Source organism: Mus musculus, chromosome 15, assembly GCF_000001635.26.
Source record: "Mus musculus strain C57BL/6J chromosome 15, GRCm38.p6 C57BL/6J".
Lineage (NCBI taxonomy): Eukaryota > Metazoa > Chordata > Mammalia > Rodentia > Muridae > Mus > Mus musculus.
Genome location: NC_000081.6, coordinates 103,402,458 through 103,430,454, shown reverse-complemented (window position 1 = coordinate 103,430,454; position 27,997 = coordinate 103,402,458). Strand labels below are relative to the sequence as shown.

Below are 27,997 nucleotides of genomic sequence, written 5' to 3'. Positions count from 1 at the left end.
CAGGAAGTGCGGCCACGCCCTGGCATCAGGCCGGAAGTGGGCGTTGCCGGGGCCTGGCTGTGAGGCGAAGTCGGCGGTGGGGAGAGCTTCTGGACTGAGGTAGGAAAGAGGCAAGGTGGTAGGGTCTTGGCTCGGGTCAGCCCTTGTAAGCCGTTCATGCAGATACCTTCGAAGTAGTGTCTTCCCTCACTTTTCAGCCTTAAGCCCTGAACAACAGCTGCGTCGGCCATCGTCTGCTCGACGGGCTGCCTGGTACCTTTTTCTGCCTTGTTTTCTAGGTAACCTCCTCCTGGTTCTTTTTGCTTGAATCTCCTTAAATCTGGGGTGAGGGATGAGGGGTGGGGGGTGGGGGAGTCCTTTTTTGTAAGGGGAAAGAAATTACTGTTTTACTGAGACCTGCAACTTTTTTCAGAGTTTAAACAGTAGCTTCAAATTCTCACTTTGTCCAATTCACCGACAGCCTGTTATTGGGGGAAAGGAATCAAATCACCTGTTAACAATTTGATGGGGAAGATAAGAGACAGCTGAATGATGGTGTTATGAGTTCCAGCGTCCTTGGCCTACTTGGAATCAGTCTGTTTGCTAAGAAAGAATAGGTCAGCTCTCTAAGTCGCTGAATATCTTTACTCATCTTTTTCAAAATAATAATAATAATGTAATTCTTGGTTTTTCCTTAAAACCTTTTTTTATTTTTAACAAAGTATGACATAACTGTAGTAGAAGTTCCATACGGGTTAAGATAGTTTAACTAATTCTCAGATAGTTTCCCCAATGATTGCCATTAACAAATGGGCTCTGGAGCAAAGTCCGAAACTAGAGTTTAGTTGATCACCCCTATTGCTTAACAAAGGTTCTAATGCTGCCTATGTCATAGAATGGGGGGGAAGGGGGTGTGGAATTTTTGTGAGAGGCCAAAGGAGAGCTTACCTAGAGACAACAGCTGTATGTGCATCCAATTTTCAGAAGATTCCTATGGGAGAGGTTATATACAAAATTAGTTTTCCCATAATACGTGAACTAAATCAGTGTTCAATAGAGATTCCAGTAAAAGAGAATTCAAACTCAGAGACATTTCCTCTTTTAATTTTTTTCATGTTTGTTATATTTGTTCTCTTAGATGTTCTCTATGAGCTCTTAATTTTTTTAACATTCACATATATTCCCTCAGTGCAGTTAAGTAATCAGTACTGACTAAAACAGTATTTATCTTGTTATTATATAGAAATGAGAGGAACAAAATGAAAAATGGCTAGAAAGAGAGAATATTGGTGTGACGTTTTCTGATCATGATTAAGAAAAGTTACTAAGCTGGGTATGGTTGAAAATGCCTTTAATCCCAGAACTCAGGAGGCAGAGGCAGGTGGATCTCTGTGTGTTCAAGGTCAGTCTGGTCTGCATATTGAGTTCCAGGACAGCCAAAACTATACAGAGAAACCTTGTCTCTTAAAAAAGAAGAAAAAGAAAGGTCATTAAATGAGATGTAGCTTTTATTTTACATGTGTTTGTGTGCATTTTGCCCACAGAAGCCAGAAGAGGGCATCTGATCCCCTGAAACTGGAGTTATAGGCAGTTGTAAGCCATGTGGGTGCTGAGAATCAAACCCAGATGTCACTAAGAACACCCAGAGCTCTTAACCATTTAATCATCTTTCCATCTGGAAAGAAGATCTTTAAAGTAGTTTATCCAGAAGTCTAAATACTGGTATTTTTATGACCTTGACTTGGCCCCCATTACTTATGTTAAATACCATAACCCCTAATAGCATGTAAACAGTGGCAGGTGTTGTAATACCACTTAAAATAAATTGTTATTATTGTCACCTGAATGTAGTTTGTCAGTTGTCATATTTGACCTAGCAATTTATTCCAAGAATGTGAACTATGCAGTGATGCTAAACTTAGTCATAGGAGTAAAGAATGCCTTTAAGAAGAAACTGGAGAGAAGGTTGTATGCTAAGGGTTTATTTTATTGAACTTGGGGCAGCTTCAGGTCCAGGAATGACTCCACATCTTAGGGCTACTATTTGATGCGTTTCATTTCTGATTCTCTGAACCATGCTTTTTCCTCTAGCACTTGAACAGGACTCCTTTGCCATCAGCATGGAAGACACTTACAGTATGTACTACTTGCTGCTTTTAGAAAATAATACAATATTTATGTGTAGTTTGATGCCTGACTAGACTGTATGTTGTGAAAACTTCAGATTCCTCCCTGAAATGCTGAGAAAGAAAGGTCTGTGTGATATTGAGGTATACAGATGCTCAAATTTTAAATAAGTAACTTTAGTCTACAGCCATATTACCCTGAAAAAAAATGGTCTGAAACAAGCACTTTAAACTTAAGTAATTAGACATATGAGAACCAACTGTAATGATACACAACTGTAATCCCAACTCATAGGAAGCTGAATCATGGGGATCACAACTTCTAGGCCATCATGGGCTTCACAGAAAGACCATCAAAAGATAAACCAGTAGTCCACTGAGATGGCTCAAGGGTGAAGTGCTTATTACCATAAAAGCCTGACAACCTTAGTTTGAATTTTAGAACTCTTGTAAAAGTAGGAAAGAAAACTGAATCTATAAAGTCGTCCTCTGACCTACACACAGACCACACACAATAATAAGTACAAAATTTTTACAATACTGGGGATGTAACTCAGTGGTAGAGCATTTGTGTAGCATTCTCAAGACCCATATTTTAATACCAAGATAATAGGTAGAGAGAGAGAGAGAGATATGAATGATTGATTGGTGGTTAAATTGGTGACCAAGATAGATGGATGAATGGATGATTGATAAGTAGATGGATGGGTGGATGGATGTAGATAAATAGATGGATCATTGATAGATAGATAGATAGACAGATTCTTTTCAAGGTAGAACAGTAAGTTAGAGCTGACCTAAATTGCCAGACTAAGTAAAGCATTTATGGTAGTTCTCATTATCAACTTTGACACATGCTCTATATGAGCAGTTACAATATGTGTGAATCATGGGGTACCTCTGTTCTGTCAACTGCTGACATTTGCTAGTGATAGAATGGATTAAATGAAGGAAAACTAATAAGAATTTCATCTGTGACTGCTCCCTGGGTGTTCTGAAGCTTCAGAAATAAGAAGAGATTGCTGGCTAAGAGCTCAGTGGCACAGTAGCATGCCTGTCCTCTGGGGCCTTGCCTCCCTGTTCATTCTGTCCTTCAGATCACCTTTCAAGCTGATTTGCATCATGACCGTGGTTAGCAATTTATTCCATGTTTGCCACTCTTCCAGCGAAACTGTCAGTTTCAATTCCCCTCTGGTTTCTGATTTTCATTGCAGTCTCCTGGTTTATAAGCTTCTTATCAATGGTGAATTGTTTGTCTTGCTTTTATCCTTACCTTCTGGGGTGGCAAGAGTGTTTTATTAGGTGCCTTTTGCTCTCAGAATGCACTATTTAACTTTCTTTCCTTAACCAGGCTTGTTAAGATTTGGGGCATAGCCTGAGGGCAGCTTTGAATAACATGGTATAGGTTCTGGGTTTTCTTGACACAGCAGTCTGTGTCTACAATTGTCTTAGCTGTAGGAGGTTATTTTTTATTTTAGCTGGCCAGTTTGGTAGTCCTTAGATTAAGGAACTTTTTTCTCATCTATGTTCCAAAACATGAAAAGTAAAATCACCTACCTGACAAAAGTAATGAGATCATTGTCAGGGGAACGAGAGCAGCCAATACAGCATACAGGAAGGAGTAAAGCAAAGAACAAATTGGGGGGAAACTCTAGTTATTAATACTTCATAGAACATTCAATTGAAGCTATCAACTTCTTAACTAGAAATAGACAAGGATGCTAATGAGATTATTCTCAACTACGGCTAGCTAGATTGAGAGAGTGTTGGAAAGTGCAGTGGGCCACACTGGTTATATTGTTACACCAGCAATCCAGTCCAACTTTAGTGTGCTAGTTGGGAAACTGTGGTTGGAATATCTAGAGAATGAAAATGACCACAAATTGTTAACTTTTTTTTTTTTGCTTTTTTTATTAGATTTTTTTTTCATTTACGTTTCAAATGCTATCCCCCAAAGCCTCCTATAACCTCCCCCCACCCTGCTCCCCAACCCACCCACTCCTGCTTCCTGGCCCTGGCATTCCCCTGTACTAGGGCATATGATCTTCACAAGACCAAGGGCCTCTCCTCCCATCGATGGCCAACTAGGCCATCCTCTGCTACATATGCAACTAGAAACACAGCTCTGGGGGGGTACTGGTTAGTTCATATTGTTGTTCGAGGAAAGGGGGGACTGGAGAGATGGCTCAGAGATTAAGAGCACTGACTGTTCTTCAGAGGTCCTGAGTTCAATTCCCAGCAACCACATGGTGGCTCATAACCATCTGTAACGGGATCCGATGTCCTCTTCTGATGTATCTGAAGAGAGCAACAGTGCACTCACATAAAATATATAAATCTTAAAAAAAAAAAAAGGAAAAGGAAACAGTGTGAATGTCATTTTATTATAAGAATGAAAACTGTATTAAGCCAAATGTAAGTGAAGCCTCAGTACACCATTCCTGATACTACTGTACTTAGGAGCCAATGGTAACACAATTTTATTGTCTCATCTCACTTTTAATCATTTAATCACACTTTTTGTTTGTTTGTTTGTTTGTTTGTTTGTTTTCATGACAGGGTTTCTTTGTATAGTTCTATATATCCTGAACTCATTCTGTAGACCAGCCTGGCCTCAAACTCAGAGATCCACCTGCCTCTGCTTCCTGAGTACTGGGATTAAAGGCATGTGCCCCTACCACCAGGCCAGTCACACTTTATTTTAATCAAACTTTTTTTAGACTGCCTTATTCTTCAACTATGGATTTATTGAAAACACTTATATGTTCTAGTTTTACAGAGTCCTATTATACTTAAACTGTATTTTTCTCTCTTTCAGTCGACTCCCTGGACCCTGAAAAGTTATTACAGTGCCCCTATGATAAAAATCACCAGATCAGGGCCTGCAGGTTTCCTTATCATCTTATCAAGTGCAGAAAGGTAGGGTATTATTTTTATAATATGCACTTTAATGCCTCTTGCGTTCTTCTGAAGAGCCAAGCTTTATGAGCAACAAATAATTTAACATAAATATTTTAATTGAATGCCAGATTGTTTGGCAAATCTACCTTTGTTAAATTTCGATATTTACAAGTTTTTGTTTTATTCTTTGAAGTATATAAAATTTTAATCTTTTATCTTCTTCCTCCTAACTAGCAACAAAGCATTGTTTAAAAACAGTGTCTCTAGAGTATCTAGGCATGTACAATCACACATGGGTTTGGTGGTACTAGAGATTGAACCTATTATTTTAAGACATTAAATATGAATTATATATAGTTTGGATTAAATACTAAACTTTTGGTATCTGTATCTAACATTGCTATTCTTTTTTTTTTTTAAATTAGGCACAAATGTATTTAGCTTGACTTTTGGAAAAACAAAGGAATCACTAATTTTTTCTTAGTAACAAGAAACTTTCCCTTATTAAGTTTGATGTGTTCATTATTTCTTTTAAAAATAGTTTTAGATTTATTTTTATGTGTATGGGCATTTTAGTTTAATTAAGTATATGTACACCATGTGTGTGCCTAGTGCCTGTGGAAGTCTGAAGAACGTATTGGATCTTCTGGAAGAGTTAAAGGATAGTTACTAACCATCATGTGGGTGCATGAAACAAATCTGGGTCCTCTGAAAATGTAACAAGTTCTAACCACTGGGACATCTCTCCAGTCCCTCTATTACATCTCTTTGTGATTTTTTTGTTTAAAATTGTTAGGCCTTGTTCACATCAATGGGAGGAGAGGCCCTTGGTCCTAAGAAGGTTCAATGACCCAGTGTTAGGGGAATGCCAGGACCAGGAAGCAGGAGTGGGTGGTTGGTGAGCAGGGGGAGGGGGATGGGATAGGGGTTTTCAGAGGGGAAACCAGGAAAGGGGATAACATTTGAAATGTAATAAAAGAAAATATCTAATTAAAAAAAAAAGAAAAAAATTGTTAGCCCAAGAAAATATTGTTTCTAAAAATAACTCCCCAAATTTCAACATCTTCTTTTACCTTTTTTTAACTTTATTCTTTGTTTCACATCATGTATCCATGTCCCACTCATCCTCCTATCCCCTTGCATCTGCACCTCGCCCTTACAACCCCCCCCCCAAAAATAAAAACCATGGTAGCTGTAGTGTGTCACAGTATACCCCTCTGTCCATCTCTTTACTAACGAATGTTTATTGCAACAGCTTTATTTTTAAGATTTTTTTTTTAATGTGTAAGTTTGTGTGCACATTGTGCACACAGGTGCCCATAGAGGCCAGAAGAGGTCGTTAGATCTCTTGGAACTGGAGTTAACAGTAGGCAGTTAGTTCTGAGTCACCTTTAGACAGTTAGGTCCTCTGCAAGAGCAGTCAGCACTGTTAGCCACTGAGCTATCTCTACAGTCCCGAAACTTTTTTTTTATTTATTTATTAGCATTCCTCTCTGGTTACTTCTTTATAGACTTAGCTAATTTAACCTATTCAGGTCCTTTGTTAATTAAAAAGTACTTGTATAGAGTTGTTAGAATATTGATGTCAGGGCTATAAAAATGGCTCAGTGGTTAAGAGTGCTTGCTGCTCTTCCAGAGGTCACAAATTCAGTTCCAGCTACCCATGTCAGTCAATTCACAACTGCCTATAACTCCAAACATACAAAATCCAGTGCCCTCTTCTGGCCTTCCACAGGCACCTGTACTCATGTGTAGATACACAAAGACAATACACACAAATGTAAGATCATTTTTTAAACATTGTTTTAAGATTTATATTTTATGCATATAAGTGTTTTGCTTCATATACGTCATGTGTGTACCTGGTGCCTGAGGAAGCTTTATAACTGAAGGAAACTGTAACTGAGGAAACATATGGAACTGAAGTTACATATGATTATAATCTGCCACGTGGGTGCTGGGACTGAATGAATCCAGGTCCTGTGCAAGAGCAGCAGTGCTCTTAAACTTGGAGCCATCTAAGTAGAGCTTCTTGTAGCCATGGTTGGCCTTACCTCAGTAGTAAAGGAGGACCTTTACCTGCAGATCTCCCTAGAGCTGGGATTCCCAAGAGCTGGGATTGAAGGTCTGTGCCTCTATCCCTAGCTCCAGTAAATATGGTGTATATAGTGTGTGTACACTTGTGTGCACAAGAGGAAGCTACACTCTACCGTATTTCTTTGAGACTGGATTTTTCCCTGAACCTGGGGCTTATGTTTTTTGCAACTGGGCTGACAGCCAGCAAGCTATCTCCTATCTTTGCTGCCTACCAGTGCTGGCATTACAGGCGTGCAAGACCATACCCAGCTTATTTACTGGGTGCAGAGTTCAAACTAAGGTCCTCACAATTGTTCAACAAGCAACCTTAACCACTGAACCATCCCTCCAGATCCATGCAAGTTCCTTAGTTCTGTGTTTTTCCAACCTACTTCTCACTAGTTTTACATTTTGAGTTTCGATTGTGAAACATCTTTAAAACCTTTTTTATTGAAAAAAGTTTTTTTCATACAAAATATTTTGATCATGTTTCCGTCCCCCAATTCCTCTCAGGTCCTCCCTAACTTCCTACTACCCAACTTTATGTTCTTTCTCTCTTTAAAACAATAGCAACACATTTTAACGTTTGTGTATTTGCAAGCATTTGTGGACCACATTGTGCTTGTGAAAGAGAGTCAGCCCTCTCCTACTATGTAGGTCCTTGATATCAGGGATATCAAATTCAGGTTGTCAGACTTGGTGACCAGTGCTGAGCGCCTCCTTGCCACTCTTTTTAATTTGTGTGTGTATGAATACCCACAGAGACAAGAAGACTGTCAGATTACCTGGAGCTGGGCAGTTGTCAGGCCTCCAGTCTGACTGCTACTCTTTGAGAGTAGCAGCACTCTTAACTCCTGAGCCATCTCTCCAAGCCCACCTTTCTTAAATCTCTTTATTGCTGGTACATTTGCCATGACATTTTGGTGATAATACTTAGTTTGGGTTTAAAACAAGATATTAACTAAATAACTAAATAAATGAATGGATGGATGAATGGGGCTGGAGAAATGACTCCACTGTTAAGAGCACTGGTTGCTCTTCCAGAGGTCCTAAGTTCAATTCCCAGCAACCACATGGTGGCTCACAACCATCTATAATGGATCTGATGCTGATATCCTCTTCTAGCATGCAAGTCTGCATGCAGATAGAACGTCCATACAATAAATAAATAATTTTTTTTAAAGATACTGGCACACAAAGTGTATATCATTTGGACTTTTCCTAAGTGAAATAGCTGAAATTGTTTACCAGGCAGTGGTAATGGCATACCTTTGATCCCAGCACTTCAGAGACAGAGGCACATGGATCTCCAAGCTCAAGGCTAGTCTGATCTACAGAGCAGAGTTCTAGAATAGCACAAAACTACACAGAGAAACCCTGTCTCAAAAATCAAAACAAAAAACCCCAAACCAAAAAACAACAAAAAAGGTTATTGTTCGGTTCCTCACTCCAGAAATCATTACTTTAAATGTCTGTGTTGGCCTGAAAAAGCATTAGCTTGTCTCTGCAGCTCCCTTACAACAGCTATTTCCCAGCATTGTTAAATTACAATAGCAGGGCACCACTGCAGTGTGGTCTGCCTCATTGTTACTGTTGATCCTGAATGTTAGCTTTCAAAGACACCCAGAGAACTCCAGCACTGCAGGCTGTGCTGTCTGGAAAAGAGTGAAGAGATGGTTAATATTCTTTATAAGCCACTAAAATGTGTGTGTGTGTGTGTGTGTGTGTGTGTGTGTGTGTGAGAGAGAGAGAGAGAGAGAGAGAGAGAGAGAGAGAGAGAGAGAGAGAGAGAGAAAGAGATAATGAATCCCTGCAGTCATAACCAAAAGGTTTGCATTTTGACAATATTGAGATAGGAGCTGTATGGTCTGTATGAATGATAACTCCCTCTCAATTTTCAGTGATAAGTGCGCCTACCATTGCCACCACACCTGAGATATAAACTTGTTAAGGGGTTTCAGGGAGCCATTTATAGAAAAAAAAAAAAGCTGAGCTAGTTTCCTTGAATTTTAAGAAATACAAAGAATTGATAGATCTCTTAATTTTGATTCCACAGAATCATCCTGATGTCGCAAACAAATTGGCTACTTGTCCCTTCAATGCTCGGCATCAGGTTCCCCGGGCTGAGATCAGTCATCACATCTCGAGCTGTGATGACAAGAGCTGTATTGAGCAGGATGTGGGTAAGCCAGACTAGCTGAAATGCCCTAGGATTCCAGGGTTAGCTGCTCAGTTTGGAGTTATGCTACATCATTGTCTTGCTTTCTGGCTTTCACCATTTCAAAAGAATATTTTTCTGCCTTTGAGATGATTATATCATTGTAGCAGTGGGTTGTTAGCTTCTATATAGGTCAGACTGCTTTCTCTTCTGAACAGCCTGATTCATTTTACTATTATAATAAATCGTCTAAAAATAAAGTCCTTGAGGCTGAAGATGGAGCTCAGTGGGTCGAGCACTTGCCTCCCATGGATAAAGCCCTGGGTTCCAGCTCCTGTACCACAAAATGGGCATGGTAGTGGTGACTACTCAAGAGGTAGAAGCAGGAGATTCTGGAGTTCAAGGTCACCTTGAGTCTGAGGCCAGCTAGGAACACAAGACCCTGTCTCGATAAATAAATACTGTTACTGCCATAAATATGGTAACAATCTTTGTTTCTGCTTCTTGTTTCTGTCAGTTCTCACCCTATCCGTATTTAGAAACAAAGATTCAATAGGCTACCTTGCTGCCTTTAAAGGCCTTAAATCCCTTAAGCAGAATAACCTAGCAGATACCACACCCCCTGCCCTTTATATATCAAATCTCTATTGTCTTGCAGTCAACCAAACCAGGAACCTTGGACAAGAGACTCTGGCTGAGAGCACATGGCAGTGCCCTCCTTGTGATGAAGACTGGGATAAAGGTGAGATACCTCTAAGGTTTTTTTTCCTTCACATATTTAAATCTCAAATCATTTGATTGAGACAGAAGGGAGATTTTTTTAATGAATATACATGTTGTTTGGAACACATTATTTTTATTGGGCCCCCAAATTACCACATTTGTATCACTGTGCAGACACATAGACTAGCCTACCCCCTTGGAAGAAGTACTTCTTTTTATCTGTTTTCCCCATAAATTGGGTTGTACCATCTGTGCTTGATGGTAACAGGGCACATTTACTATTTATGGCTCTTGCATTTATATCCTTCATTGTTAAATCCCTGGTTCTGGATCACTTGAGCAGGTACTCAATCAATTTTTACTTACACCCCTCAAAGCTTAGCTGTATTATTTTTCATTTGACAAATTTAACTAATATAGATCGGTCTTTTATCTAACAGTATCACAGACTGTTTTGCTTCCTTTGGCAGATTTGTGGGAACAGACTAGCACCCCATTTGTCTGGGGCACAGCCAGTTTCTGTGGCAACAACAGGTAAATTAAAAGGTCTTACTCTCATCACTACCTCCCCAAATCCAGGTGTGTGACAAAAAATAGAGAGTTGGGTGTGGTGGTGTGTGCCTTTAACTCAGTACCCAGGGCAGAGGCAATGGAATCTCTTAAGTTGGAGATCAGCCTGAGCTCTACAGAGCAAGTTCCAGGTCAGCCAGAGCTACACAGGGAAACCTCCTGGGGAGGTGGGGGGGTGGGGGGGACTGAAGGGGTGACTTCAGGAGTTAAGGGCACTTGTTGCTCTTTAAAGCAACTGCTTATAACTCCAGTTGGATCCATACCCTTTTCTAGGCTCTGTGGACACTCATACACATGTGAATCTTTTTAAAATCCTAAATGTTATTTGAGATTAGAAATCCAGAGCATCTTAATGAGAAAGAAAGAAAATAGCTCTTTTTACTACTAATATTCTCTATCCAATTTAAAACTGTAAGATTTCTCACTATACCCACATTCAAACCTTAGAAGACCAAATTTCAAATACAAATGAGACTATTTCAGGGTTAGAGAATAAAGGAATAAAACGCTATGCCTTATTTTTCCCTAAATGCTTGATTTTGTATTCCTTAATTATGTGTGTAGAGATAATGAGCACTTGAGTGGAGATGCCACAGAGGCCAGAGGTGTCAGAGTCCAGAGGCAGAACTACAGGTGGTTATGAACATATAGGGGCTGGGAATCAAACTCAGGTCTTTTGGAAGAGCAGTGCATGCTCTTTAACTGCTGAGCTATCTCTCCAGCACTCATAAAATGCTTAACTTTTTTTCTTAGTTACTGAAGTCAGCTAATTTTAAATGCATACTATTTTGAATCAAAAAACATAGAAAAACTTAGATTAGTTTTATTGGTGGCAACTTAAACTTGATTCAGTTCTTAAGAGATTTATTTTAGGGGCTGGAGAGATGACTCTGCTTAATTTTCTGGAGGACTCAGGTTCAATTCTCAGGACCCACATACTGACTCCAACCTGTAACTCCAGCTCCAGGGGAGTGTACAGCTGGTATTTGCGTCTTTGTGGGTTCATTTTTCCCACCCTTTATCCCCCAGTTTCACCCCATCACTAGCTAGATAAGAGAGGAAGAGGGGAGAGAGGGAAAGAGACCCTGAATCTAATTTCTTTCCTTTTGTTTCTTTTTTGAGCATGACTTCTAACAAACTGAAACCAACCCCTCTAAATGACCAACAGTCACCAATCCCACCTGTCCAGGCTCTAACATTTACATACCCTCTGAAAAGTTGCCAGAATTCCAAATGTCACATAAATGCAGAAAATTATCTTCAGCTAAAAAAAACCACACTTCTGCATGAAGCAATTCGTAGTCAGCTGCTGTGGACAGTCTGAAGCAGCCCCACATCTTATACCTGGGATTAAAATGAAAGTATATTCTTTTTTTTTTTTTTTTTTTTTCCATTTTTTATTAGGTATTTAGCTCATTTACATTTCCAATGCTATACCAAAAGTCCCCCTTACCCACCCACCCCCACTCCCCTACCCACCCACTCCCCCCCTTTGGCCCTGGCGTTCCCCTGTACCGGGGCACACAAAGTCTGCGTGTCCAATGGGCCTCTCTTTCCAGTGATGGCCGACTAGGCCATCTTTTGATACATATGCAGCTAGAGTCAAGAGCTCAGGGGTACTGGTTAGTTCATAATGTTGTTCCACCTATAGGGTTGAAGATCCCTTTAGCTCCTTGGGTACTTTCTCTAGCTCCTCCATTGGGAGCCCTGTGATCCATCCATTAGCTGACTGTGAGCATCCACTTCTGTGTTTGCTAGGCCCCGGCATAGTCTCACAAGAGACAGCTACATCTGGGTCCTTTCGATAAAATCTTGCTAGTATATGCAATGGTGTCAGCGTTTGGATGCTGATTATGGGGTGGATCCCTGGATATGGCAGTCTCTACATGGTCCATCCTTTCATCTCAGCTCCAAACTTTGTTTCTGTAACTCCTTCCATGGGTGTTTTGTTCCCACTTCTAAGGAGGGGCATAGTGTCCACACTTCAGTCTTCATTTTTCTTGAGTTTCATGTGTTTAGGAAATTGTATCTTATATCGTGGGTATCCTAGGTTTTGGGCTAGTATCCACTTATCAGTGAGTACATATTGTGTGAGTTCCTTTGTGATTGTGTTACCTCACTCAGGATGATGCTCTCCAGGTCCATCCATTTGGCTAGGAATTTCATAAATTCATTCTTTTTAATAGCTGAGTAGTACTCCATTGTGTAGATGTACCACATTTTCTGTATCCATTCCTCTGTTGAGGGGCATCTGGGTTCTTTCCAGTTTCTGGCTATTATAAATAAGGCTGCTATGAACATAGTGGAGCATGTGTCCTTCTTACCAGTTGGGGCTTCTTCTGGATATATGCCCAGGAGAGGTATTGCTGGATCCTCCGGTAGTACTATGTCCAATTTTCTGAGGAACCGCCAGACTGATTTCCAGAGTGGTTGTACAAGCCTGCAATTCCACCAACAATGGAGGAGTGTTCCTCTTTCTCCACATCCTCGCCAGCATCTGCTGTCACCTGAATTTTTGATCTTAGCCATTCTCACTGGTGTGAGGTGGAATCTCAGGGTTGTTTTGATTTGCATTTCCCTGATGATTAAGGATGTTGAACATTTTTTCAGGTGCTTCTCTGCCATTCGGTATTCCTCAGGTGAGAATTCTTTGTTCAGTTCTGAGCCCCATTTTTTAAGGGGGTTATTTGATTTTCTGAGGTCCACCTTCTTGAGTTCTTTATATATGTTGGATATTAGTCCCCTATCTGATTTAGGATAGGTAAAGATCCTTTCCCAGTCTGTTGGTGGTCTTTTTGTCTTATAGACAGTGTCTTTTGCCTTGCAGAAACTTTGGAGTTTCATTAGGTCCCATTTGTCAATTCTCGATCTTACAGCACAAGCCATTGCTGTTCTGTTCAGGAATTTTTCCCCTGTGCCCATATCTTCAAGGCTTTTCCCCACTTTCTCCTCTATAAGTTTCAGTGTCTCTGGTTTTATGTGAAGTTCCTTGATCCACTTAGATTTGACCTTAGTACAAGGAGATAAGTATGGATCGATTCGCATTCTTCTACATGATAACAACCAGTTGTGCCAGCACCAATTGTTGAAAATGCTGTCTTTCTTCCACTGGATGGTTTTGGCTCCCTTGTCGAAGATCAAGTGACCATAGGTGTGTGGGTTCATTTCTGGGTCTTCAATTCTATTCCATTGGTCCACTTGTCTGTCTCTATACCAGTACCATGCAGTTTTTATCACAATTGCTCTGTAGTAAAGCTTTAGGTCAGGCATGGTGATTCCACCAGAGGTTCTTTTATCCTTGAGAAGAGTTTTTGCTATCCTCGGTTTTTTGTTATTCCAGATGAATTTGCAAATTGCTCCTTCTAATTCGTTGAAGAATTGAGTTGGAATTTTAATGGGGATTGCATTGAATCTGTAGATTGCTTTTGGCAAGATAGCCATTTTTACAATGTTGGTCCTGCCAATCCATGAGCATGGGAGATCTTTCCATCTTCTGAGATCTTCTTTAATTTCTTTCTTCAGGGACTTGAAGTTTTTATCATACAGATCTTTCACTTCCTTCGTTAGAGTCACGCCGAGATATTTTATATTATTTGTGGCTATTGAGAAGGGTGTTGTTTCCCTAATTTCTTTCTCAGCCTGTTTATTCTTTGTGTAGAGAAAGGCCATTGACTTGTTTGAGTTAATTTTATATCCAGCTACTTCACCGAAGCTGTTTATCAGGTTTAGGAGTTCTCTGTTGGAATTTTTAGGGTCACTTATATATACTATCATATCATCTGCAAAAAGTGATATTTTGACTTCCTCTTTTCCAATTTGTATCCCCTTGATCTCCTTTTGTTGTCGAATTGCTCTGGCTAATACTTCAAGTACTATGTTGAAAAGGTAGGGAGAAAGTGGGCAGCCTTGTCTAGTCCCTGATTTTAGTGGGATTGCTTCCAGCTTCTCTCCATTTACTTTGATGTTGGCTACTGGTTTGCTGTAGATTGCTTTTATCATGTTTAGGTATTGGCCTTGAATTCCTGATCTTTCCAGAACTTTTATCATGAATGGGTGTTGGATCTTGTCAAATGCTTTTTCTGCATCTAACGAGATGATCATGTGGTTTTTGTCTTTGAGTTTGTTTATATAATGGATTACATTGATGGATTTTCGTATATTAAACCATCCCTGCATCCCTGGAATAAAACCTACTTGGTCAGGATGGATGATTGCTTTAATGTGTTCTTGGATTCGGTTAGCGAGAATTTTATTAAGGATTTTTGCATCGATGTTCATAAGAGAAATTGGTCTGAAGTTCTCTATCTTTGTTGGATCTTTCTGTGGTTTAGGTATCAGAGTAATAGTGGCTTCATAAAATGAGTTGGGTAGAATACCTTCTACTTCTATCTTGTGAAAAAGTTTGTGCAGAACTGGAGTTAGATCTTCTTTGAAGGTCTGATAGAACTCTGCACTAAACCCGTCTGGTCCTGGGCTTTTTTTGGCTGGGAGACTATTAATAACTGCTTCTATTTCTTTAGGGGATATGGGACTGTTTAGAAGGTCAACTTGATCCTGATTCAACTTTGGTACCTGGTATCTGTCCAGAAATTTGTCCATTTCGTCCAGGTTTTCCAGTTTTGTTGAGTATAGCCTTTTGTAGAAGGATCTGATGGTGTTTTGGATTTCTTCAGGATCTGTTGTTATGTCTCCCTTTTCATTTCTGATTTTGTTAATTAGGATTTTGTCCCTGTGCCCTTTAGTGAGTCTAGCTAAGGGTTTATCTATCTTGTTGATTTTCTCAAAGAACCAACTCCTCGTTTGGTTAATTCTTTGAATAGTTCTTCTTGTTTCCACTTGGTTGATTTCACCCCTGAGTTTGATTATTTCCTGCCGTCTACTCCTCTTGGGTGAATTTGCTTCCTTTTTTTCTAGAGCTTTTAGATGTGTTGTCAAGCTGCTAGTATGTGCTCTCTCCCGTTTTTTCTTGAAGGCACTCATAGCTATGAGTTTCCCTCTTAGAAATGCTTTCATTGTGTCCCAAAGGTTTGGGTACGTTGTGGCTTCATTTTCATTAAACTCTAAAAAGTCTTTAATTTCTTTCTTTATTCCTTCCTTGACCAAGGTATCATTGAGAAGAGTGTTGTTCAGTTTCCATGTGAATGTTGGCTTTCTGTTATTTATTTTGTTATTGAAGATCAGCCTTAGTGCATGGTGATCTGATAGGATACATGGGACAATTTCAATATTTTTGAATCTGTTGAGGCCTGATTTGTGACCTATTATGTGGTCAATTTTGGAGAAGGTACCATGAGGTGCTGAGAAGAAGGTATATCCTTTTGTTTTAGGGAAAAATGTTCTGTAGATATCTGTCAGATCCATTTGTTTCATCACTTCTGTTAGTTTCAGTGTGTCCCTGTTTAGTTTCTGTTTCCATGATCTGTCCATTGGTGAAAGTGGTGTGTTGAAGTCTCCCACTATTATTGTGTGAGGCGCAATGTGTGCTTTGAGCTTTACTAAAGTTTCTTTAGTGAATGTGGCTGCTCTTGTATTTGGAGCATAGATATTCAGAATTGAGAGTTCCTCTTGGAGGATTTTACCTTTGATGAGAATGAAGTGTCCCTCCTTGTCTTTTTTGATGACTTTGGGTTGGAAGTCAATCTTATCAGATATTAGGATGGCTACTCCTGCTTGTTTCTTCATACCATTTGCTTGGAAAATTGTTTTCCAGCCTTTCATTCTGAGGTAGTGTCTATCTTTTTCTCTGAGATGAGTTTCCTGTAAGCAGCAAAATGTTGGGTCTTGTTTGTGTAGCCAGTTTGTTAGTCTATGTCTTTTTATTGGCGAGTTGAGACCATTGATGTTAAGAGATATTAAGGAAAAGTAATTGTTGCTTCCTGTTATTTTAGTTGTTAAAGGTGGCATTCTGTTCTTGTGGCTGTCTTCTTTTTGGTTTGTTGAGGGATTACCTTCTTGTTTTTTCTAGGGCGTTGTTCCCGTTCTTGTATTGGTTTTTTTCTGTTATTATCCTTTGAAGGGCTGGATTCGTGGAGAGATAATGCGTGAATTTGGTTTTGTCGTGGAATACTTTGGTTTCTCCCTCTATGATAATTGAGAGTTTGGCTGGGTATAGTAGCCTGGGCTGCAGTTTGTGTTCTCTTAGTGTCTGTATAACATCTGTCCAGGCTCTTCTGGCTTTCATAGTCTCTGGTGAAAAATCTGGTGTAATTCTGATAGGCTTGCCTTTATATGTTACTTGACCTTTTTCCCTTACTGCTTTTAGTATTCTATCTTTATTTAGTGCATTTGATGTTCTGATTATTATGTGTCGGGAGGAATTTCTTTTCTGGTCCAGTCTATTTGGAGTTCTGTAGGCTTCTTGTATGTTCATATGCATCTCATTCTTTAGATTTAGGAAGTTTTCTTCAATAATTTTGTTGAAGATGTTTGCTGGACCTTTGAGTTGAAAATCTTCATTCTCATCCACTCCTATTATCCGTACGTTTGGTCTTCTTATTGTGTCCTGGATTTCCTGGATATTTTGAGTTAGGATCTTTTTGCATTTTCCATTTTCTTTGATTGTTGTGCCGATGTTCTCTATGGAATCTTCTGCACCTGAGATTCTCTCTTCCATCTCTTGTATTCTGTTGCTGATGCTCAAATCTATGGTTCCAGATTTCTTTCCTAGGGTTTCTATCTCTAGAGTTGCCTCGCTTTGAGTTTTCTTTATTGTGTCTACTTCCCTTTTTAGGTCTAGTATGGTTTTGTTCATTTCCATCACCTGTTTGTATGTTTTTTCCTCTTTTTCTGTAAGGACTTCTACCTGTTTGATTGTGTTTTCCTGTTTTTCTTTAAGGACTTGTAACTCTTTAGCAGTGTTCTCCTGTATTTCTTTAAGTGATTTATTAAAGTCCTTCTTGATGTCCTCTACCATCATCATGAGATATGCTTTTAAATCTAGGTCTAGGTTCTCAGGTGTGTTGGGGTTCCCTGGACTGGGCGAAGTGGGTGTGCTGGGTTCTGGTGATGGTGAGTGGTCTTGGTTCCTGTTAGTAAGATTCCTCCGTTTACCTTTCGCCATCTGGTAATCTCTGGAGTTAGTAGTTATAGTTGACTCTGTTTAGAGATTGTTCTTCTGGTGATTCTGTTACCGTCTATCAGCAGACCTGGGAGACAGATTCTCTCCTCTGAGTTTCAGTGCTCAGAGCACTCTCTGCTGGCAAGCTCTCTTACAGGGAAGGTGCGCAGATATCTTGTATTTGGACCTCCTCCTGGCCGAAGAAGAAGGCCCAAAACAGGACCTTTTTCAGACACTGTGTTGCTTTGGCAGTTCCCAGGTGGTACAGACTCTCACCTAAGCAGACTAATTTCCTAAGTTCCTTGGAGTCCCGGGACCAAGATGGCGACCGCTGCTGCTGTGGCTTAGGTCGCCTCCCCAGCCGGGCGGGCACCTGTCCTCTGGTCCGGAAGGTGGCCGGCTGTCCCCGGCCCACACAGGGTGCTGCCTCAGCGCCTCTGTGCTTCTGCCTGTTCCAGAAGCTGTCAGGTTCTCTGGCGCACCCTCTCACCTGTTCAGACTAATTTCCTAAGTTCGGCGGGTCCCAGACCAAGATGGCGACCGCTGCTGCTGTGGCTTAGGCCGCCTCCCCAGCCGGGTGGGCACCTGTCCTCTGGTCCGGAAGGTGGCCGGCTGTCCCCGGCCCACGCAGGGTGCTGCCTCAGCGCCTCTGTGCTTCCGCCTGTTCCAGAAGCTGTCAGGTTCTCTGGCGCACCCTCTCACCTGTTCAGACTAATTTCCTAAGTTCGGCGGGTCCCGGACCAAGATGGCGACCGCTGCTGCTGTGGCTTAGGTCGCCTCCCCAGCCGGGCGGGCACCTGTCCTCCGGTCCGGAAGGTGGCCGGCTATCCCCGGCCCACACAGGGTGCTGCCTCAGCCCCTCTGTGCTTCTGCCTGTTCCAGAGGCTGTCAGGTTCTCTGGCGCTCCCTCTCACCTGTTCAGACTAATTTCCTAAGTTCGGCGGGTCCCGGACCAAGATGGCGCCCGCTGCTGCTGTGGCTTAGGCCGCCTCCCCAGCCGGGTGGGCACCTGTCCTCTGGTCCGGAAGGTGACCGGCTGTCCCCGGCCCACGCAGGGTGCTGCCTCAGCGCCTCTTCGCCTCTGTGCTTCCGCCTGTTCCAGAAGCTGTCAGGTTCTCTGGCGCACCCTCTCACCTGTTCAGACTAATTTCCTAAGTTCGGCGGGTCCCGGACCAAGATGGCGACCGCTGCTGCTGTGGCTTAGGTCGCCTCCCCAGCCGGGCGGGCACCTGTCCTCCGGTCCGGAAGGTGGCCGGCTGTCCCCGGCCCACACAGGGTGCTGCCTCAGCCCCTCTGTGCTTCTGCCTGTTCCAGAGGCTGTCAGGTTCTCTGGCGCACCCTCTCACCTGTTCAGACTAATTTCCTAAGTTCGGCGGGTCCCGGACCAAGATGGCGACCGCTGCTGCTGTGGCTTAGGCCGCCTCCCCAGCCGGGTGGGCACCTGTCCTCTGGTCCGGAAGGTGGCCGGCTGTCCCCGGCCCACGCAGGTTGCTGCCTCAGCGCCTCTGTGCTTCTGCCTGTTCCAGAAGCTGTCAGGTTCTCTGGCGCACCCTCTCACCTGTTCAGACTAATTTCCTAAGTTCGGCGGGTCCCGGACCAAGATGGCGACCGCTGCTGCTGTGGCTTAGGTCGCCTCCCCAGCCGGGCGGGCACCTGTCCTCCGGTCCGGAAGGTGGCCGGCTGTCCCCGGCCCACACAGGGTGCTGCCTCAGCCCCTCTGTGCTTCTGCCTGTTCCAGAGGCTGTCAGGTTCTCTGGCGCACCCTCTCACCTGTTCAGACTAATTTCCTAAGTTCGGCGGGTCCCGGACCAAGATGGCGACCGCTGCTGCTGTGGCTTAGGCCGCCTCCCCAGCCGGGTGGGCACCTGTCCTCTGGTCCGGAAGGTGGCCGGCTGTCCCCGGCCCACGCAGGTTGCGGCCTCAGCGCCTCTGTGCTTCTGCCTGTTCCAGAAGCTGTCAGGTTCTCTGGCGCACCCTCTCACCTGTTCAGACTAATTTCCTAAGTTCGGCGGGTCCCGGACCAAGATGGCGACCGCTGCTGCTGTGGCTTAGGCCGCCTCCCCAGCCGGGCGGGCACCTGTCCTCCGGTCCGGACGGTGGCTGGCTGTCCCCGGCCCACACAGGGTGCTGCCTCAGCGCCTCTGTGCTTCCGCCTGTTCCAGAAGCTGTCAGGTTCTCTGGCGCACCCTCTCACCTGTTCAGACTAATTTCCTAAGTTCGGCGGGTCCCGGACCAAGATCGAAAGTATATTCTTAAAATATTTTTGTTTTTTAAATAAACCAAAATGCCAGAAATTCTTTAAAATGTCAGTATAGGAGTCTAATAATCTCCACTACCTTCTGTAGGCACTAAGCACACAAATGGTGTAGAGATACATGTAGACAAAACCCATACACATAAAAATAGTAATTGATGAAGAGATTGGTTGCAGCCAAGCATGGTAGCACATACCTTTAATCTCAGCACTCACACTCAGGAGGCAAAGACTGGCAAATCATTTTGAGTTTGACAGAAGCCTGGTCTATGTAGTGAGTTCCAGCCAAGAATAGACAAACCCTGTCTTTTTGCAAGGGTAGCATTTTGTCACACTACTGACTAGTAGATGGCATTGATGTTTATTTCAACTTCTATAAAATTTAAATGTAAGGAGCTAAGGAAATGTCTCGGCAGTTAAAAGCACTGGGTGCTCTTCTAGAGGAAGAGCTGTCTTAACTCCAGTTCCAAGAAATCCAACACCCTCACACAGATGCATGCAGGTAGTTTTTTTTTATGTAAATGTAAAAACTCTTATCTTTTGTTATCTTTGTTTTGCTTTGCTTTTTGAGACAGGGATTCTCCATGTAGCTCTAGCTATCCTGTAACTGGCTCTGTTAGACCAGACCGGCCTTGAATTCAAAGATCCTCCTCCCTCTGCCTCCTGAATGTTGGGATTAAAGGCATGGGCCACCACACCATCTTAATACACATATGGAACATTCCAGAGAAATGGTAATCATTCTAATTGCAAGAATGTTTTGAGAGAACTATGTTCACATTTCAGATGAGTGGTAGTTGTTCCCTCCATTTAAAAACACATTTTGATTGTCTTGTTTGTGTGCCTGAAGAATACTGATATGATGACATCAAATTATTCCTTTTTCTTTCAGTCCTGCAAATAACATAGTTATGGAACATAAGAGTAACCTTGCTTCAGGCATGCGAGTTCCCAAGTCTCTGCCCTATGTTTTGCCATGGAAAAACAGTAAGTAAAATAGAGGTAAAAGTGTTCTTGCACTTTTCATTGTAACAAAAACAGTTGGTTTGATTATTTTGGTATGTTCAGCCTGATGCTGAAAGTAGTGTGACTCTAAATTGTGTTGAAAGCACCTCACTTACCTCATGGTACTCCTAGGCCTGATTATAAACAAGAAATTAAGAATATTTTGCAGCCGGGCGTGGTGGTGCACATCTTTAATCCCAGCACTTGGGAGACAGAGGCAGGCAGATTTCTGAGTTCAAAGTCAGCCTGGTCTACAAAGTGAGTTCCAGGACAGCCAGGGCTACACAGAGAAACCCTGTCTCAAAAAAAAAACAAAAAAGAATATCTTGCAACTACTGCTCTTCTAGAGAATCTAGCTTTGGTTTCCAGCATCTATGACAAGTGACTCTCAACTTCCTGTAAACTCCCTATTACAAATAATCCAACTTCTCTGGCACCGGTTCTCATATGTACATACCTCCACAGTAACACACATGCTATAAATAATTAAAAATAATATGAATATTTTTAAAAGAGAACGTGCAAGAGCATAAAACCCAAAAGGGTGTGGTTTCCTGAAGTGGGAATGTCAGTGTACTAATGTACTGAGTACACTAATGTCATCCACTGATGTCAGTGTACTGAGTAGATGTACAGACCGTTAGAGTAGCTATTAATTTTGGCTAAGAAAAAGTCATTGTCAAGGCATTAATTTAACAAAAAAATAGTATTTCGGTAACCTAAAAGACAATGGGTAGGGAAGAAGAAAAGTGCTAAGAAGCAGCATAGAGAGTAGAGTTCAGGTGTCTTCCCTAAACATCTGAGCCCATGCTGGGTAAAAAGGCATGAATCACCACCAATCTGCCTTGATTTTTTAAAAAAATCCACATTTGGGGGCTGGAGAAATGGCTCAGTTAAGAGTAGTCACTGCTCTTGCAGAGAACCCAAGTTTGGTTCCCAGCACCCGTATACCAGCTCACAGTTACTTACAACTCCAGTTCCAGGGGCCAGACAACAACTTCTGGCCTCCACAGACACCAGACACACATGTGGTACCATGTGTGTACACAGACTGTCTTAGTCAGGGTTTCTATTCCTGGACAAAACATCAGGACCAAGAAGCAAGTTGGGGAGGAAAGGGTTTATTCAGCTTACATTTCCACATTGCTGTTCATCACTGAAAGAAGTCAGAACTGGAACTCAGGCAGGTCAGGGAGCAGGAGCTGATGCAGAGGCCATGGAGGGATGTTCTTTACTGGCTTGCTCAGCCTGCTCTCTTATAGAACCAAGATTACCAGCCCAGAGATGGTCCCACCCACAAGGGGCCTTTCCCCCTTGATCACTAATTGAGAAAATGCCTTACAGTTGGATCTCGTGGAGGCATTTCCTCAACTGAAGCTCCTTTTTCTGTGATAAATCCAGCTGTGTCAAGTTGACACAAAACTAGCCAGTACAATTGACCCCTTGTCAACTTGACACACAAACACATCACTAGTAAGCCTCAACCCTTAATTTCTTATTCATCCCCAAGATCTAAACAACTTTAAAACTCCCACAGTCTTTACATATTAAAAGTCAATCCCTTTAAAATGTCTAATATTTTTTAAAATCCAAAGTCTTTTTACAATTAAAAGTCTCTTAACTGTGGAATCCACTAAAATATTTTCTTCCTTCAAGAGGGAAAAATATCAGAGCACAGTTATAATCAAAAGCAAAAATTAAACTCCAACTGTACAATGTCTGGGATCCAACTCACGATCTTCTGGGCTCCTCCAAGGGCTTAGGTCACTTCTCCAGCCCTGTCCTTTGTAGCACATGGCTTGTCTTCTAGGCTCCAGCTGCCTGTACTCCACTGCTGCTGCTATTCTTGGTGGTCTTCTCATGGTACTGGCATCTCTGAAATGCTGCTGTCTTCCACTGTAACTTGACTTCAACAACAGCCTCTCATAGGCTCTATTCATGGTCCCAAGCCTCAAATCCTTTGCATGATCCCTTCAGTCCTGGGCCATCATTTGCAACTGAGGCCGCACCTTCACCAATGGCCTTCCACGGCCTCTCACAGTGCTGAGCCTCAGCTGCTCTGCGTGACCCCTTCATGCCTTCAAAACCAGTACCACCTGGGTGACTCTTACACATTACCAAGTCCAGCCACAGCACAAGGTAACAACTTTGGCTATCTCTGGAACACAGCCTCTATGCTCTCAGAAAACACATCCAAGAAGACGTCACCTCAGTGATGCTGGTCTCTTCTTAATCACCGCTAATTTCTTAGCTCCAGCTAACCAGCATCAATAGTCCCAGTAATGCCAAGGTTTTGCTTTAGTAGTTCTGGTATCTTGTTAATCATAGCTGATTCTTCAGCCCCAACTAGCCAGAACCACAGAATCTTCACAATCCAAAATAAGTATGGCCCTGAAAAGAGTCTTTAATGTTCCCTCTGAAATTTCACAAGCCAGGCCTCCAACGTCTGCACTGTTTTCAACATTTTCTTCCAACCTCCTACACAACGTCTGACAGAGCACTTAACACCGAATGGATCTTCTAGCCCAAAGTTTCAAAGTCCTTCCACAGTCCTCTCCAAAACATGGTCAGGTTGTCACAGGAATACCCCACTATGCTGGTACCAATTTGTCTTAGTCAGGGTTTCTATTCCTGGACAAAACATCAGGACCAAGAAGCAAGTTGGGGAGGAAAGGGTTTATTCAGCTTACATTTCCACATTGCTGTTCATCACTGAAAGAAGTCAGAACTGGAACTCAAGCAGGTCAGGGAGCAGGAGCTGATGCAGAGGCCATGGAGGGATGTTCTTTACTGGCTTGCTCAGCCTGCTCTCTTATAGAACCAAGATTACCAGCCCAGAGATGGTCCCACCCACAAGGGGCCTTTCCCCCTTGATCACTAATTAAGAAAATGCCTTACAGTTGGATCTCGTGGAGGCATTTCCTCAACTGAAGCTCCTTTTTCTGTGATAACTCCAGCAGTGTCAAGTTGACACAAAACTAGCCAGTACACAGACACACTTTTTTTTTTGTAATTTAAAAAAAGGGAAGGGGTAGGCTGAAGACATGCTTCAACGGTTAAGAACACTAACTACCCTTTTAGAGGTCCTGAGTTCAATTCCGAGCAAGTGTTGGTGGCTCACAACCATCTGTAATGGGACCCAGTGCTATTCTGATGTGTCTAAAGAGAGGAGAATGTACTCACATACATTTAAAAAGAAAGAAAGGGCCAGGCGTTGGTGACGCACGCCTTTAATCCTACACTTGGGAGGCAGAGGCAGGCGGATTTCTGAGTTCGAGGCCAGCCTGGTCTACAGAGTGAGTTCCAGGACAGCCAGGGCTATACAGAGAAACCTTGTCTCGAAAAACCAAAAAAGAAAAAGGAAGGAAGGAAGGAAGGAAGGAAGGAAGGAAGGAAGGAAGGAAGGAAGGAAGGAAGGAAAAAAGAAATTGCTACATTCAGAATACCCAGGTAGGGGCCAGGAGATGGTTCATCAGGTATAAGCACTTACCGTGCAAATCTGACAACCTGCTTTTGATCCTTGAACACATAGTAGAAGGAGAGGAAAAGCTCTTCCTACATCATACACATATGTATACCATATATATATTCATACACACACACACACACATATATATATATACATACACATACACACATAACAATTGTTTAAAAGACTTTTGAAAAGAACAAAATACCTAAGATTGTATGATCTTTATTTCATCCAGACTGTCTGGTATTATTCCCAAATCCAAATTTACTTGAGTCCCTTGATTTCAGACTTTGTTACTATTTAAATTTTGAGTGAGTAGAATGGATGCCCTTTAAAGAAGCTAGAGAGATGGCTCAGCAATTAAGAGCACCTGCTGCTGGGGCTGGTGAGATGGCTCAGTGGGTAAGGGCACCCGACTGCTCTTCCGAAGGTCTGAAGTTCAAATCCCAGCAACCACATGGTGGCTCACAACCACCCGTAATGAGATCTGGTGCCCTCTTCTGGTGTATCTGAAGACAACTACAGTGTACTTACATATAGTAAATAAATAAATCTTTAAAAAAAAAAAAAGAGCACCTGCTGCTCTGGCAAAGGATGTGTTTTGGTTCCTAGCACCTATATCAAGCAGCTCACACTTGCCTGTAATTCCACTTCCAGGAGACCTAATGCCCTGACTTCCATGGGCACCTGCATACACGTGGTGCACATAAACTCACAGAGGTGCATATGCATACACAGGCAAAAAAATCTTTAAATACTAAAACACATTTACTTAAATATTTGCATTTCCCAAAAGTGAGATCATTAATATATCAAAAGGCTTGATACAGTCAGCTACAGTAGCATATACTTGTAATTCCCAGCACTTGAGAGGTAGACTGGAGAATCAAGATTTCAGCCTGTAAGACTGTGTCTCAGAAAAAGAAAAAGAAAAAAATAGGTAAAAGACTATTTTCTTTTTCCATGATTCTCAGTGGAATCCCATTGCTAGTTTTGAATTCTGATTTAAGATTACTACCCTATATATTCTAAAAAAAGAGTAATTTGTATTTATGCCAGGCAGTGGTGGCATAAACTTCTAGCATGTGGGAGGCAGAGGCAGGTGGATCTCATGAGTTAGAAGCCAGCCTGGTCTACGGAGTGAGTTCCAGGACAGCCAGGGCTACACAGAGAAACCTTGGCTTGGGGGGGGGGAAAAAAGTAATTTGTGTTTTTGTGTCTAGTAAGCACTGAGGGTAGACTGAATTTCAGTCGACATGATTTATCTATTTTGAAATGTTTTTTCTTGTAGATGGAAATGCACAGTAACTGAACATCTTTTTCAAGTAAGTATTTCGTTCCACTATCTCTTCAGGTGGTAGCAAGATTTAACTGGACATAAAGCAGTTTGAGTTCAATTTTCTCTCAGATTATGATACCAAATTAAAGCTTTGGATGTGCATGTACTTTTTATGAATATAGCCTCTATATGGCTTTACATACTAATGAATAGGCATTTACTACTTAAATTAGAATTCTGTTACCATGCTAAGTTCTTTTCCCTGATACTAGTGTGCACTGTTTTGTTTGTTTGTTTGTTTGCTTGTTTTGACATTGAAGTTGCAGTCTAGATCTATCCTGCCTTTTGTAATGGAGTAAGATTAATCTAACAGCTGTGATTCACTGATCTGCAATGCTTTCTCAATGCAGTACTGTTTAACTATCATTTTTTAAATCCATATTCTTCTAATTGGGCATTTAAATTTTTGGGGTCTCTTAAGAGTCTTGCAATATTGATATTATTTAGTTATTTTGGTGTGTGTGTATGTGTGTGTATGTGTGTGTGTGTGTGAAAAACCACACAAAAAATCTCCTTTTCCCAGATGAAACCTGGAAGCTCTTCCCTGTGTAACATAGGGCTAAGCTTGGCTGCCTTGCCTAAGATTGCCCAGCCCTACTGCTCATGGGATAGGGACTTTAGGAAGGCTGGGATAGGATTCTATTTCAGCTGTCTTGCAGATACTAGTCCTTCAGTGAATGTTTATCAAATAAATGAGTCGTTGGCCTGTTGCTAGCCAGTACCAATCTCAAGTGAAGCAGATAAATCTGTGGTGGAGTCCATTTTAAACTAATGTTTTTCCTGATTAGAACTGCAAAAGCTAAGTGGAAACACCCAGCCAGGCATGGTGTCTTAGTCTTTAATCACAGCATTCAAGAGAGTCAGAAGTAGGAGAATCTCTGAGTCAAAGACCAGCCTGGTCTACAGAGTGAGTTCCAGGACAGCTAGAACTATATAGTGAAACCCTGTCTCAAAAATAAAAGTTTAAAATAAAGCATTAAAAAATAATAAAAAGAAATACTCTTTAATAATCATTGCTAGAAATTTATCAGTTTCTTCTAGCAATTAGCCACTTTTCATAGGTTTTGACCTTTTTCTCTTTTTTTCTGAGACATGATTTCTCTATATAGCTCTGGCTGTCCTGAAATTTGCTCTGTATACTAGGCTACCCTCAAACTCTGCCTGCCTCTGCCCGCTTATAAGCACTGGAATTAAAGGTGTGTGCCACCCATACTCAGCTTGGTAGGTTTTGACTTTAAATTGTTAAGTACATCTGGAAACAAGAAAATGAACTTTGGCCACAGAAGAAAGATACACTAAGGTGTATCAGAAAAAATACATTGAACAGACCTGGATAAATATGAGGAACTTTGAATTGTTCTCTTAATATGTTGTACAAAATGTCTGATGATCAATACAGTATATAGCTGTTTAGTAAATAAAAAAGACAACTCTATAATGAAAGCATAGGAGAAGCTTCTCATAAGATAAAAACAAAGTGCTTTCTCCCACTCACCCCAACCCACTTTTTTTGAGACAAGGTCTCTTGATTATGTAACCCTAGCTGTCCTGGAACTAAACCAGGCTGGCTTCCAACTCATGGAGATCCACCTTTCTTTGTCTCTTAAGTGCTAGGATTTAAGGTGTGTGGTACCACATCTGGATGGCATTTGGCTTTTTAACTTCACTAGTTGCCCGTGGAGGTCAGAAGAGGGCATCAGATTCCCCAGAAATGGAGTTATAGATGGTTGTGAACCACCTTTTGAGTGTTGGGAATTAAACCTGGGTCCTCTGCGAAAGCAACAAATGCTCTTAACTACTGAGCCATCTCTGCAGCCCTGAATGAATATAATTAAAAGTCTTCATACACACAGATACATATATCAATATTTTTAATTGAGTAATAAAGTATTTGAGAGGAAAAATACCAAAATTAAGTTAATTAGAATTTATTTATTGAAGAATTGTTCAAAGTAGTCAGTTGCCTACAGATTCAGTTCTCACTTGAGAAGCTTTTGACACAGAAATGTACATTAATGACTGTGAAGAATGTTTTTAATTCAATTAGCAAATTTTCATGTACACAGAGGTACTAAAGAGAAGAGGGTCAGCAGGTACTCGGTGTCCTGCCATTAACAACAGTAAATTTCTGGGACAGCTCTCATAAGAGTTTGAGGGATTGTGTCAACTGTGTCAGATGTAGTTGGTACTTCTGTCACTGAAGGGAAGTAAAAACTTTTTTCTCATTTCCTTGCAGATGCCAGACTGTGGAAGACTCTTGCTTATTCCTGCTACCAAGGGTTCTTCTTTTTTCTCTTTATCTAATTATAGAACAGTAAACTGTCTGTGACTTTCAAA

General features: G+C 41.7%; 1 protein-coding gene and 1 long non-coding RNA gene across 9 annotated transcripts in view; one reads left to right on the top strand and one right to left on the bottom strand.

The window, feature by feature from the left end:
* Gm52195 overlaps window positions 1–19,821 on the bottom strand; it is a 40,545-nt gene extending 20,724 nt beyond the window's left edge. For all 4 annotated transcript variants that reach the window (XR_003951564.1, XR_003951565.1, XR_003951566.1 and 1 more), the window contains exons 1-2: window positions 19,785–19,821; window positions 928–970 (exon numbers count right to left, since the gene is read on the bottom strand). This is a non-coding gene — a long non-coding RNA (predicted gene, 52195). The remainder of the gene's footprint in view (window positions 1–927; window positions 971–19,784) is intronic.
* On the top strand, window positions 10–27,997 carry Gtsf1 (gametocyte specific factor 1). 5 transcript variants are annotated; one of them, XM_006521491.3, is made up of 11 exons: window positions 10–99; window positions 198–278; window positions 461–596; window positions 2,071–2,115; window positions 4,924–5,024; window positions 9,139–9,265; window positions 9,899–9,982; window positions 10,434–10,497; window positions 20,737–20,831; window positions 25,613–25,646; window positions 27,897–27,997. In XM_006521491.3, exons 4-10 carry the CDS (start codon window positions 2,100–2,102, stop codon window positions 25,627–25,629), a joined length of 504 nt encoding a protein of 167 aa, XP_006521554.1. In that variant the 5' UTR covers window positions 10–99; window positions 198–278; window positions 461–596; window positions 2,071–2,099; the 3' UTR covers window positions 25,630–25,646; window positions 27,897–27,997. The 5 variants fall into 5 exon arrangements, with proteins under 5 accessions (XP_006521554.1, XP_011244053.1, XP_011244051.1 ...); XM_011245751.2 differs by lacking the exon at window positions 461–596 and having other exon boundaries at window positions 13–99; XM_011245749.3 differs by lacking the exon at window positions 461–596 and having other exon boundaries at window positions 16–99; window positions 178–278.

Coding starts and splice junctions, on each gene's coding strand:
- Gtsf1 (XM_006521491.3), top strand. Junction 9,266..9,898: donor CTGTATTGAGCAGGATGTGG/GTAAGCCAGACT, acceptor ATTGTCTTGCAG/TCAACCAAACCAGGAACCTT. Junction 9,983..10,433: donor TGATGAAGACTGGGATAAAG/GTGAGATACCTC, acceptor TTCCTTTGGCAG/ATTTGTGGGAACAGACTAGC.